This window comes from Limanda limanda, chromosome 19, assembly GCF_963576545.1.
Source record: "Limanda limanda chromosome 19, fLimLim1.1, whole genome shotgun sequence".
Taxonomy (NCBI): Eukaryota; Metazoa; Chordata; class Actinopteri; order Pleuronectiformes; family Pleuronectidae; genus Limanda; species Limanda limanda.
In genome coordinates this window covers 17,785,843-17,798,983 of record NC_083654.1, presented here as the reverse complement: position 1 = coordinate 17,798,983, position 13,141 = coordinate 17,785,843, and the positions used below count along the sequence as shown (strand labels likewise).

The window sequence follows — 13,141 nt, the reverse complement described above, 5'->3', positions numbered from 1 at the left end:
AATAGAGGAAGACATTTTAAAAATCCGTGGGTGGAATACATCCGCGGTTTAATCCCTACCGTGTGCGGATTCGCTCCTCGAGCCGAGTGGCACCGGAGAGACATGTCCGCGGGCGGCGCTGGGAATCAAAACGAGCGCTTCGTCTGCAACCACCCAACCGCGGAGCTTGAACTTTGATTGACGCGACTTCCCGCCAATAAAAATGCACCTTTCTGCACAATCTGCACTTCAGGAGTTTTCTTCAATACTTAATAAACAACCGACATTTTGTCCGAGCACCTGAGGATTAAATATAAGGACTCACACATGTTTCACAGCTTTCATTGAATGTGTATATGGAAGTGCTTTATTGTTTTTCTTTAAAATGTCCATGCCGTCTGTATCATGTCTGATACTGGACCTGCCTTGACCAGCAGTAAAATCTAAAAAAAAGAAATCAATCGATATCTGGGAATCAATGGTTATGGGGGGTGGGACAGCTTGTGGAAGCACAGACGATGGGCCGCCCGCTTCGCCTCAGTCGTCGTGATTCAGCTTTCGGATTTTGCCCTTGTGGCGGTTGATCTCCTTCTGCAGGCGCTCGATCTCCTTCTTGTGGTGGTCGATCTCCTCCACGTGATGTTTCCTCAGCGCCTCCATCTGCTCCTTCTCCTTCTGCCTGCAGGTGGAAATGAAAATGCATGTTTGTTTTATTTTATATATCTGACTTTTGCGTTCTGACACACAGCTCCTCCGAAAGATTACAGGAACATTTCTGGACGTCAGTGCACGTCTGAAAGCTACGGAAGCGTATTGCATTCACTTGAAATAATAAAAAAAGGGTAAAAACAGGATTTTTCCTGTTTTTCGAACTTTTTTTTTCTCCCCTGTTTTTCCGAGATAAAAATCCTGTTTTTCGAACTTTTTTCCCCCCTGTTTTTCGGAGATAAAAATCCTCTTTTTCGCTCAAATTTTTTTCCATGCTTTTATTTTCAAAGTGACGTACAGCGTCCATAGACGTAGCGTCAAATAAACCTGAAAACATCTGTTGAAAGTCTCGACCATCTTTCGGGGGATATGCTACAGATAGGTATTGGATAGTTTTTATTTTTGTCCCGTTAGTGGCTTTATTCTAGAAGATTGATGTGTAGTTCCTGTTATAAGCAGGTTTGTGGTTGGGACTCTTGTTTTGAAAGGGGTTCTAACGGAAAGGGGTTCTATCACTAGAGAAAAGTGTGAAGGAAAATAAACGAGTGTGATGTCCCGATTCAATAACCATCTCTCGTGTCCTCTTTTGGCTGAGGCCTCCTGACAGTATAATAGAACAAACCGCTCGGCTACATTAGTCTGTTGCAGGTTCAGGCTGATGCAGCAGCAACCATACTCCATGCGTGTGAGAGCTTCAGGCAGGATTAAGGGAACGCCTTTTCCGGAGAAAACTTAACTCAGAAAAACAGGATTTTTATCTCGTAAAAACAGAAAAAAAAAAAAGTTGTGAATGCAATACGCTTCCGTAGAAAGCAGCGACAACTCACCTGAAGTACCGCTCCTCCTCCGCTGCTCCTCTCTTCCCGAAGGCACCGCCCGCCTCCCTCACGGAGCCTCCTCCACCCCCACCTTTGCCCGCTCCCTTGCCTAACTCACCGAGCTGGAATAAGCAGAGGAAATAGATTAGATTTCATTCGTTACACAAAGACTCTACATGTGAAAAGAACCTGAACCAATTCTTCTAACCCCATAAAGAACAAGAGGTTAATTTACCATTGTGCAAATTGGAATCATATTACAAGCTAGTGAATGTGTTTATCCTTTTCCAGGTAATCTCTGTATCGGGGACAAGAATAAGTTGCCACACATCCTTCAGGTTGAGATCATCGGTTTTACGTTACCTGACCTTTCTGAATCTCACCTTTGGTAAGAGAGCTACAGCTAAGACGAGAGAGATGTTCTTACAGCCTCGACATCTTCTCATTCTTGAATTTGAGCTGTTTCCAACAGGTGGAAACAGTATTTCATAACTCAAGCCATCAAGCTATTAAATTCTAACGATGACCTAGTTTATTAGACATTTCCTGTTTCCTGATGAGGGTCTTATTTTTTGCTTTAACGATAGATTTATTGATCTATTGAGGTATTTTAATGTTAATCTTACTTGAGTTTTTGAACTTTTGCCTGGCTGCAAAACAACTATCCCCTCTGGGACAATAAAGTTTAAGTAGCCTCAAGTTGTAAAGCTGAAAAAGAATCACAGTTTCACATGCATTTGAATTGCTAGGACTCCAGAGCAGTTTGTACATTGGACTTAACATGAACCCTCATTTATCTGAGTACACGCTATCTCAATCGGTATGAAAAAAACAAGCTACAAAACAGTCTCTGTCACAGCAAATAAAAACAAAAATCTTCTAAATCCCTAGTTAAAACACTTGTCACTGAGCCTTTCCTGATTTTACTTATATTTTGTAGAATTCTATTGAAAAAGGATTCATTTAAAATAACTTATTGTGTATTTTACTCTTTTGATATTAGTGGTTCCTTAACTTTTTTGAAAAGTGCTCTATAAATATGATTATTATTAGACAAATAACAAAAAAACAAAAATCTTCTAAATCCCTAGTTAAAACACTCATCACTGAGCCTTTCCTGATTTTATTTATATTTTGTAGAATTCTATTGAAAAAGGATTCATTTAAAATAACTTATTGTGTTTTGTACTCTTTTGATATTAGTGATTCCTTAACTTTTGCAGTAAAGTACTTTTTTGAAAAGTGCTCTATAAATATGATTATTATTAGAAATAGATCAAAACTCAATTCTCATTTTAAGACATTGTGAAGAAGTGTATTTTAATATATTGCTTTTTCACGCTGACTGTGCAATGATAACTTCTTCTTCCATATGTTCGACGTAAACATGCACATAGTGTTATTGTCTGGGACATGACATAACACCAGGGCTGCACCTCTGCAGTGACACAGCTGCTTTATTCAAATTCCCAGTGGATGGCTGCAGAAACCATTCACCTGAGCCTGCAGCCCTGAGGGAAACTGATGCAAACTTTACACACACACGTCGTCATCTACTTGAAAACACTCACAGGATAGCAGCTAACTTAGCATCAAGGCTGCCACCGATGCCAAGTTGCAGATTTGAGCTACATGCTAACAGGAGTGAAAGCGTCTCCTGCTTCTTCTACCTGATCAGATGCCATCCTGATCTGAGAGGCGATGCATCTCCTCTGGCTCAACCTCAGCAGATACCGGGCCATGGTCCCCGAGGCTGTGTGGCTGGAGGCAGGGGACGACTGGGAAGACTGGGAGGTGTAGACTGGGGAAGTTCGGCTCCACAGGTCCGAGACCCACTATGCGGAAATTTGAGGAGGAAGTCGGAGACTGGGGCGTGGACTGAGAATCGCCCACCTCTGGTTTGTGAGAGGCCGGCTGCTGCCACCTGGTGGTGAGGGGCCGTCAGTGCTGGAGCTGCAGACACATGAACAAAAAACACAGTGAAGTCTAATGTGTGTGTGTGTGTGTGTGTGCGTGTGTGTGTGTAGAGGGGGGTAATCAATCAATCAATCAATCAATCAATCAATCAACCAATCAATCATTCAATCAATCAATCAATCAATCAAGCAATCAATCAATCAATTAATCAATCAATCAATCAATCAATCAATCAATCAATCAATCAATCACATTTGTTTCACTCAGCACTATGCCAGGTTTTTGACCATTAACCCAGAAAATAAAGCATTACTCTCTTTTTTTTTAATGCAATATTTCATAAACGTGTTTCCTGTGTCTGCTGTATGTGACAAAAGTTACCAAACACAGTATGAATGGTCCATAAAATGAAATAAAGGCAATAAATGATTTTCATTATGTGTCTCCTGCAGAACTAAGTAACAGTGGTGTGATTAAACAAAATATAATTACTTTTTACTGTACTTTACAGTATTTTTCATTTATCTTTTCTTCAATAGATTTATTTTGTTGTGTTATTATGTTTGAGCACTTTCTCCAATTATCTGCCAAGTTGCATTAAACTACTCTTTTTGAACTAAATTCATTGATTCGTCCTCTTTTTCAGCTAATGATTCCTATCTTAGGTCAGTGGGGCCTTGACCCCTGCAGCAGGCTACACAACAAATTCACGCTGCAGGTCTCAAGTCCGAGTGCAGCACAATGCGAAACTTGGAGAAAACACACAAACGCCTCTCACTTCTGATTCAGTGATACTTAAGCTCACTCAGGTTTGTCAGCAACAATAATAAAAAGACAGATTTCCCCTGCTTCCTCCTCTTTTGTGCTCAGCTATCTTCATAAATCGATCATCCCCACCGAGCTGCACGGGCAGTCTAATTAATTTCACGCTCATATTTTCTAACCGCTGTTTACAGACTGCTGACATCCTTGAGTTGTGGACCCATTACTCAAAGGGATGAGACCCGGTGCTCACCTCTCGAGTGCTGGATGAGACACATTCAGACGCACAATGGGAAGCTTTGCACAGTAAAGAGAGATGGTGGGTGTTCCGTACAGATGAGTCATAATGGAGTCCCACTGATGAAGAGCCCTTCCTGCCAGACAATACTCATCCACAGTGTGGTATGAGCTATTCATCCCTGACATTCTCCTTTCATTGTCTGAATCCGGTAGAGTTGATGGTCAATGAGCGAGTGTGGGCGCGGCGCTGCTCCGATGACGTCCCTGCAGCCTGTCAAGCTGTTTAAGTCCAGCAACGACCATGGGGATATGCAAGCTCCTGCAAGAAGAAAGGCGTCCATGTCCGCTCACTTTGTTCTGTCACTCCAACATCCTTGGTCTGTGTGCAACAGGAAGTGGAAAACGAATAGATTTTAGGATCTGAATGGGAGCAGGGTCAGGGATAAATAAATATGCTTTCAGGTCTTGATTAGAGCACAGGAGACACATGCAGGCTTTTCTTTGTAGACTCAGCAAGCACTTTATTGGGAACACCGTTCTAACAGCGCTCAAAACATGTCAAACCTAATTCTTTGTGGCATGCACTCTGCACGATTTCTGCAGATTTATCCGCTGCATAATTTATGCTGCCAATCTTCTTTTCTACTGGATCCAGATCTGGCGACTGCATCTTTGTGACCTGGTGAAGAAAGTAGTTGAAAACAGTGGATAGAAACAATACTCAAATGGGCTGTGGCATTAAAGATATCCCTGACCACCACTAGCAGCCTGCATGGTTTAAGGCACTTTGGATGTTTGAATTCATGTCGTTAACGCCAAATTGTGACCCGACCATCTGCAGCCTCAGCAGTTGTCAACTGTCTGGCTTTGATGAGCCTGTGTCCACTGCAGCCTCCGATTTCTGCTCTGAGCCGACATGAGTCAAACCTGAGGTGTTTCTTACAAAGTGGCTTTTGAGTGTACTTCTCAACAGGGAGAGGAAATGGTGAAACTGAGGTAGTTACACTCTTGCAACAAATGGTGGCAGTGTGCTCTCATGCAGATGGCGTCCGCTGTGTGCTGCCGGCAATGAATATGGAATCAGAAATTGCTGCCATTCACATAACACATGTTCAAAACAAGTCTTTCTTTTTTTCTATAGAATGTAATGGACGTCAGGAAGTTCTGCTCTCACTTTACTTTTAATAGAGATGGAACTTGAGTTTCCTGCAGAAGAATGAATATTGCAGTGCAGTATTCTACAGAGGAACCGAATCTATATCATTCACCGCATAACTCAGTTGTGATAAATGCAAGAAAGAAAATTGATTTTCACAGTGTGTCAATTCCATGTGAAAACCTAATGTGAAATAACCTACCAGGTTAAAATCAATCACGGCTGAGTCGAACAGGAAGTCGTTTTGTTGTGTTATATCAACTACAGCACTGAGCCAAACACAAATCCGAGGGCTGTTTGCGTGTCTGTGCATGTAAGGTTTTTGTACGGTCATGTACGGACTTCCGGTGTGCTGGATACAGAGCAGCCAGTTACCCTAAATCCTTTCAGAGCTGCTCACCTCGCCGTCTCAAGTGTTGCCATAGGAAATAGTATCCTGGCAACAGCACTAACCTGAGCAAAGACAAAGTAAGGTCATGCAGACAACGAGATGTGGCACAGCGTTCCTGTACCAATAACCCATTTTCATAACCTCTGCTCGGAAGGACGCTCATTGAGAATATACGTGATAATATCCTTTCAGATTTATTTTGTTGCCGTCCTTTTAAAATCTACATTCAGATTTCCCTGCATAATAATCTTCCCCCTTTCTCATGTGCATTATCAATAACTGCATGAAATTGAACTCAAATGTGAAATTGATGTGCACCTGTTGGAGAAAAGCACGTTGCATTATGTGTGCATGGAGTCCCTTAAACATAAGATACTGAAAACATGTACATCCATGAAACAGGCAGTAAATCATATCAGAATTATAATGCAGGATTTATATGCAATGTTCTTTGGCAGAACGCACCCTGACTAGTTCTCAGGAAGTATTTACACTTCCAGGTGTTTTATCTACGTCCGTTCATCTCGTATATTTCTCAGTGTTTGCTGCTGCTGAAAGTCCTTGTGTTGCTAATGGCCCCTCATGAGCTGCCTGGATGTTGCCACTGTTGCCATAGCGACCATCAGGGTTGATAAAGTGGATCAGATCCGCAATGTTCTGTACATGGTCTTTTGGACAAGGAACACTCGCAGGAACGATTGACAACCAGCAGGGCAATAATTAAAAGGGGGAATTGACTCATTTTGCAGACTGATTACAAAACGAGAAGCAGCCAATCTTTAAATTCTCTCCAAACAGCCGTTGCAAATCGTACATTTGCTGGACTTATTTCACTCTCTCGCAGGATGGTTGCAGATTTCAATAAAAGCTGCATTATAATGTCAACTAAAGGCGAAAAGGCAAGACACAAATCTATGTAATCGGTATTGTGATTAGCCAAATGCACAAAAAACAAACACTGGAAAAATGTAAGTCTTGACCTGAGGATGGCTCTGAATGAAAATTTAAGGGGATCAAATCAAATCAAATCAAATCAAATCAAAGTTTATTGTCACATGCACCAATGACAGCGTCATCGGAGCAGTGAAATTCTTATGACATGGCAGGCAACATCAACGCAGTAGACAGGCTTTATACAAAATTTAAAAAATGACATACCATATAACATATAACATATAACCTATAACATAGCAAAATGAAGCAGCACATAGCAAAATGGAGCAGCAGATAGCAAAATAGCAAAATGAATTAGCAATAAGTGTTCACCGGGTGAAGGAGTGGGGAATATTAAATTAAATAATATGAATATGAATATATGTGTAGTAAGTGTATTTGTATGGGTGGTGGAGCAGAATGTGCATGGTCACTGTTCTGAGGGTCAGTGTTGATTCGATTCGATCGATAAAGATATTTAAAAAAATATAAATTGTCTACCAACGACTGGAAATTGTACTCAGTGTTTAGTGCCCTTTAGCAAATGTCAGCGTGCTAACATGCTAGCGGTAGTAATGTTTCCGTTGTTCAGCGTCTTTGTTATCTTGTGTTAACATTGGTCAACAGACACTGTAAACATTGCTTTCGCTGGTTTTTGGTTCAACTACTGAACAAATGAAAGTCTTGACTTAAAGATGACGCAAGTTAAAAGGTTAAGTGATCGACAAAGTCCTCACAGATCATCAGACAATACGTCTGAGGGAGCACAACAAATCAGTTGGATTCATCCTCTCAGGAGCGTACAAAGCATAAAGGTAATCCATCCGGTAAAAAGATCTATCAAGACGGACTAAGTGACCTGACGCACCAACGTTACCACCCCCACCATGAGAAATACATCCTCTCTTCATAAAGGAATATCAATTTATTCATGTGTCACCCACAGTTCCATTGAGCTGCTCATGGACCCTTTCTATTGAGTCACTAGCTTGTGACCACATGTCACCTCTGTCCAGGTTTAAAACTTTATGATTTTATTGGACCATTAACTTCAGCCCTCCGCGTTCCATCAGTACCGAAGCTGATCATTAGCCTCCCCCCCGGTTCATTCCCCCCCTGGGGTAGGCTGACCGTCTGAAAAGTAGTACAAGTGCAAACACCCCCTTATGAAACCACTCTCAAGTGACTGCTGGCATTTCGCTGTGACGCACATTCACAGCTGTGATCCGCCACATCTGGGTCTTGGCCATTCATATGTAAGGCAGCCACACAGTGGGGGGGCTTTATTCATGGTTGACAGATCCTTTATCAACCCCAATTAAGAGGAGGAAAGAAAGAGAGCGAGACGCATATAGTGTCTGGGTAGACCTGCGTGAGTGCTTACTTCAGTTCAATCACAGACCATACGTAATATCAACCTCCACTCCGGTCCTGTTGATTCCTGTGCTGATTATATGAGTGGACGCTGATTGGACTTTAAATACGTATTTACATTCAAGAGAATTTCTGCCCTCGGAAACAACACGAGCCCGAGGGTTAAGCCGCTCGGAGTCTCGCTCGCGGATCTGTTTCGCTCGGGGAGACAAGAGTGTGATTCGAGCTGAAGGACACGCTGTGCTGCGGCTCCAAAAACAATGCATGCAGCTTATCTTCAGAGCCAAAGTTTGGTTCCCCAAGTAGAGCAGTGTTGTAGCGAAACATCACAACACAAAGACCTACTCCAAAACAACAACAACACAAAATACAGAACACATAATACCATCCAAAACAATGTGTTTAGCCCCTTTTTGTAGTAAATATTCATTTTGTAATCATTAAACTCAATATAAACAATGTCACTATAAAATCCATGTTTTGGTTCAAAGAGACTAAAACTAGGGTTTGGATCAGGCACAAAAAATGAAAAATGTACTTCATATTGTTGACATCAAGAGACAAATCTCACCATTTGTAAGTTGTATTATTATTTTTAAAGAGTTTAGTAAAATACTTGATAGAAAGCTTCTGAACAGCTATTAGATGGAACCAGGGGAGTTTGTTCTCTCACCTGCTGTTTCCTAGTTCAAGAATGGATTTTGAATCTCAATATTATTGTTGGAGCTAATTTGCATGTCATTGCAGTAACATTATAACACATTTCAACTAGCAGCATTACTGCAAATGCACTAACGAAGATCTAATCCATATTTGAATGTGAAACTGTTTCTCTAATCACCACTTTTCAGTATCTCTGATAAACACTGTAGCCCATCGTGCCAACTACATCACCATGAATGATTTCATGCATAAACAGCATGAAATCGCCTGTGTTCAGTCTCAGCCGTGTCTTTCCTCCTTTGTGTTGCAGTATCACCTCATGAGTTCTGCAAAGAGAATCACTGACTAGATGAAGAGTTTTGTAAATCCCCTGATGTCGAGCTGGAGTAGTTTGCATCGTCGTCATCATGATCGGGAAATTAGGTTTCTCTAATTCCCTCCACTGGGAAGTCAGAGCTGCTTTGCCGACTGCAGATCAGGACGACAGGAAGTGCTGGAGATTCTCGTGGAGATAGTTTGCTTCTAGGTCTTTTTTATTTTTGCCAAGACAACTTTAACCCATCTGCCTGAAGTAATCGATCAGCATGATCATTTGTGGCATATTTGTTTGTAGAATTTATCCAAATATCCAAATAATATATGATTATTGAAATTGGAAATATATAGATATAAAGATAAACCTCAAAGTTAAAGATGATATATTTAAATACAGTTGATGACTTTGAGTCACACACAATCTTTTTCTTCTGTTGCCTCACACTTCATAACTCTTGATAATTATAATAATTCCATGTGCTGCTGACAATCATTCAAAATACATTATAACATCTCTTTTTTCTCCTCCTTTGGGAATTTGAAGACCTTCTTATCTTTGCCCATTCGGATTAGCATCTGTTGTTTCTATAGCAACAGCCTCCAATTAAGAGACTGCCAGGACCCTGCTGTTCCTGCCAGCAAGGTGCTAATTGATACTGGATTCCATGTTGGGAGGGATGGGGGGTTGAGATGAGAAGAAGAGGGTGGGGGAGGGTAGACATTGACAGCTGTAGGATGTTGTTATTTGGACCCCCAACCACCACACACATACACATCTACATATACTAATTATTGAACAAGAGAGAGAGAGGCTGTATCACCATAAATATTCATAAGCATGTCACAGTTTAGCTTTTTATAGAATATAAACTGCCTGTAGGTGTGTTTGTGGAGACAGTTGCTGTTATATTACTCGCACACTTGGATGAAGTTGTTTATCAGGCAGAAGTTTGTGTTATTCAACATTCATGTATATGTAATACAAAAAGACATTATAGAATCTAAATGTGTGAGCATCTTGTTCTTTCTTCCTTCTTGCCCAGTGATTGCAACTGTCCGCAGGTCAGGGCATGAAAGGAATGCAAATAACGAGGGGCCACAGTGACTCATATTGCATATTTTGTATTCCACAATCACAGCAGTAAATTGTCACCGCAGAGGAAGCACAGATGAATGTTGGGCGTGAAAATAAATTAGCACAAAATGTTCCCCAAAGCAAAAATTAATCAGGAGACACTGAGAAAAATGGAGCGTGTCCCGTGATGTGCTAACAAATATGAAAAATGTCACCGGTAGTGAGGCGCCGTTCCCACAGAACCCAGCCTGCTCTCCAGCTGACCCCACCAAATTAGCAGAGCTCGACAAATGGATGATGTAAATCTCCTATTGCTGATGCCTTGCAGCAGAATTACAGCACACTGTGGAAGTGAAACGAAGAAGGGATTATGGAGAAGAGAAAGCTCAGTCTCATTACCACGGACAAAGTCGGCAAAACTAAATTCACACTGGGTAGATTTCCTTTTCTCTAAAGAGGCCGGACTCACATTCTGTCCTCTGTCAAATTTGTTTCTTTTCTCATTACTCAACTTTTCAGATCTTTTTTTTCTCGCTTTAATGATGTTCTTCTCCTTGCAAGGCATCAAAATAGAACTGAGAATTGCACTTCTATCATCAGAGATTTTTTTTCCCACCCTGCATATCACGTCTATATTTAGAGTGGCATGTTTGCCAGAGGCTTTAATGTGGCAGGAGTTCAAAATGCATTTCTTCATGTTCTGCCGCACTCTCCACACGCTGCAGTTTGTTCCTTATCCCGCGTTTGAACTTTATTTTTAGGCTTCAGATGGAGCTGTCAGGCCAACGTGACTCTGCAGGAGTCGTCTGTTCAGATTCCTGAAAGTCCTCAAGAGAATATGAGATTTAAAGTCGTATTTCAACCACTGGTGAATAATTGAGGAGTCTTCATGTAATATATATTAGTTTTTTATTAGAAATAAGTCACATTCATGTTGTGCTGTGAAAACTGTACAGTGACAGAAGGTAAAACAGAACATAAAAAAACAAAGTCGAGACAAGGAATACAAATGGGTCTTCAATACGTGTAACTCGAGGTATGAATCAGGCTGCGCCCAGGACGCACTCATTGGAAGGGACATGGGAATTGGCTGGTAATACATACTGTTGAGTTACTGACAAGGTTATTAAAAACACACTGGTACAGAAGACGTGAGGATCAATTACTCGTTGCTATACAGCGGCGAGTAATAACAAATATCCTGAAGCACAGTTTAGAGATATTCATATCGTTCATTCTATAGTATAATGTTTACTTTATAGAAGTACAATTATCTACCTGTCACAGCTCCAAATATGGAGTCTTGTGCTAACAAATCTCTAGCGATTAAATTCCTTGAATTACTAATACAGATTTGTCATACAATATTCTCATAAAGCATCTTATGCCCTGTAAATATGCGGAAGATGGTATAAAACTTCTTAAAACATCGGTAAGAAAAAACTCCTGTCTAAAATGATAATTCAGTCCTGCTTGAGCATCAAGCACCCATCATATTGCACTTTTTCATACTGATGGCTGAAAACACAAACGTGTTAAAGTCGTGAGGACCCGACGCTGGGCTGGAAGTGGCCGTCAGCGCGGGGAGCCTCTGCTCTGTCCAAGAGTCCTGCAAGGCTGAGAAACAAAAGGGCGTTGATGAAAGGTCTCCTCGGATCCGCTTATATATGTGCCACATGGAAGAGCCTGCATCTTGTGCCAGCTGAGAGAGGGCGGAGGTTTGCTACCCCCAACCCCCCCCCCCTACTGCAACGCCTCCTCTTATTTTCCACCAGCATTTTCCTGGAGTGCACTGCTCTTCCTGTGTGAGAGTCTGTGTTCATCCTGGTGCTGGTGTTTTGGTAGAGAAGAGGAATGCTCGAGAACCAGGACGTGTTGGGTAACTTAAACGCCACCTCCATCACCACCGCTCGTTGTCCCGATGCAGTCCACGTGGGCTCAGAACATTCTACTGATCTTTTGAGCCAAATGTTGTGTATGACTGTTAAAAGACAATAAAACTTGTGCCTGACAGTCATGTGGGGAATGGAAAATCTAAATGGAGGGCTATTAACTCAATAATGACAATAACAATGGTAATCATTGGAATAATAATAATAATAACCAAGGTGGTAAAATCGGAGAAAATGTATTTTCTGCTTCATTTAAGTTTTCTCAGTTCAGAGTCTCATATTCAGATCTGTTGTAGCAGTTCCAGGTATGAAGCAGAACAAAACATAAACACAAAAACTGCAAAAAAAGCCAAAATGAGTGTTGGACTCCCGCCATGGAACCGGTCCCTTCTGCTCTCACGCCTCGTGTTGGACCGTTCACCCGGCTGCTCCAGAAGCAGCCAAGAGTTCCGGCCGCTCCTCCCAAGAAGCAGGGAGGACGCGCCGTTTGTTTTTTAATGTCATTAACATTTCTCTCCAAAGTCGAGGTTGAAGGAAAAAAGAAGCACAGACATGTCGACCACATCTTCTGAACCCAGGCTGGAGGGGGTTCAGGAAACTCCCAGTGGAACCACAGCCAGTCCTGGTCCATGGAAATCACTGGACACTCCACTAACCCCGCCCCCACCAGAGCACTCTGACACGAGATACTTTAAGTCCACACGGAGAAGCTACATAAACATCCCATCATCACCAACTCCACTCTGCCGTCCCTCTCTGCTCTGGCTGAGGGTTTGAAGACATTGATTCTGGGGCCTACTTCCTCTCTTTCCTCCCTTTTAATGGTTTCCTCTACTCTATCCTTGCAGGATCGCGTTCCCAAACCAAAAAGGTGACTAAGGTGAAATCAGGTGGCTTCGCTCGCCCCCCTCCTCCCCC

The 13,141-nt window shown here is 41.8% G+C and overlaps 1 protein-coding gene across 1 annotated transcript; it reads right to left on the bottom strand.

Annotated features, from left to right (window-relative positions):
• Positions 1–318: 318 nt before the first annotated feature.
• LOC133025956 (ATPase inhibitor A, mitochondrial-like) lies at positions 319–3,358 on the bottom strand. Its single transcript, XM_061092756.1, has 3 exons — positions 3,176–3,358; positions 1,515–1,627; positions 319–658 (listed from the first exon to the last, which is right to left on the bottom strand). The coding sequence occupies exons 1-3, from the start codon at positions 3,245–3,247 to the stop codon at positions 517–519; spliced, it is 327 nt and encodes a 108-aa protein (XP_060948739.1). The 5' UTR covers positions 3,248–3,358; the 3' UTR covers positions 319–516.
• Between the last annotated feature and the right edge of the window lie 9,783 nt (positions 3,359–13,141).

Excerpts from the sequence above, each read along its gene's own strand:
- LOC133025956 (XM_061092756.1), bottom strand. The coding sequence starts at position 3,247 with ATGGCCCGGTATCTGCTGAGGTTGAGCCAGAGGAGATGCATCGCCTCT. Across the intron at positions 1,628-3,175 it reads TCAGGATGGCATCTGATCAG|CTCGGTGAGTTAGGCAAGGG; the intron begins GTAGAAGAAGCA and ends TGCTTATTCCAG. Across the intron at positions 659-1,514 it reads GAGGAGGAGCGGTACTTCAG|GCAGAAGGAGAAGGAGCAGA; the intron begins GTGAGTTGTCGC and ends TTCCACCTGCAG.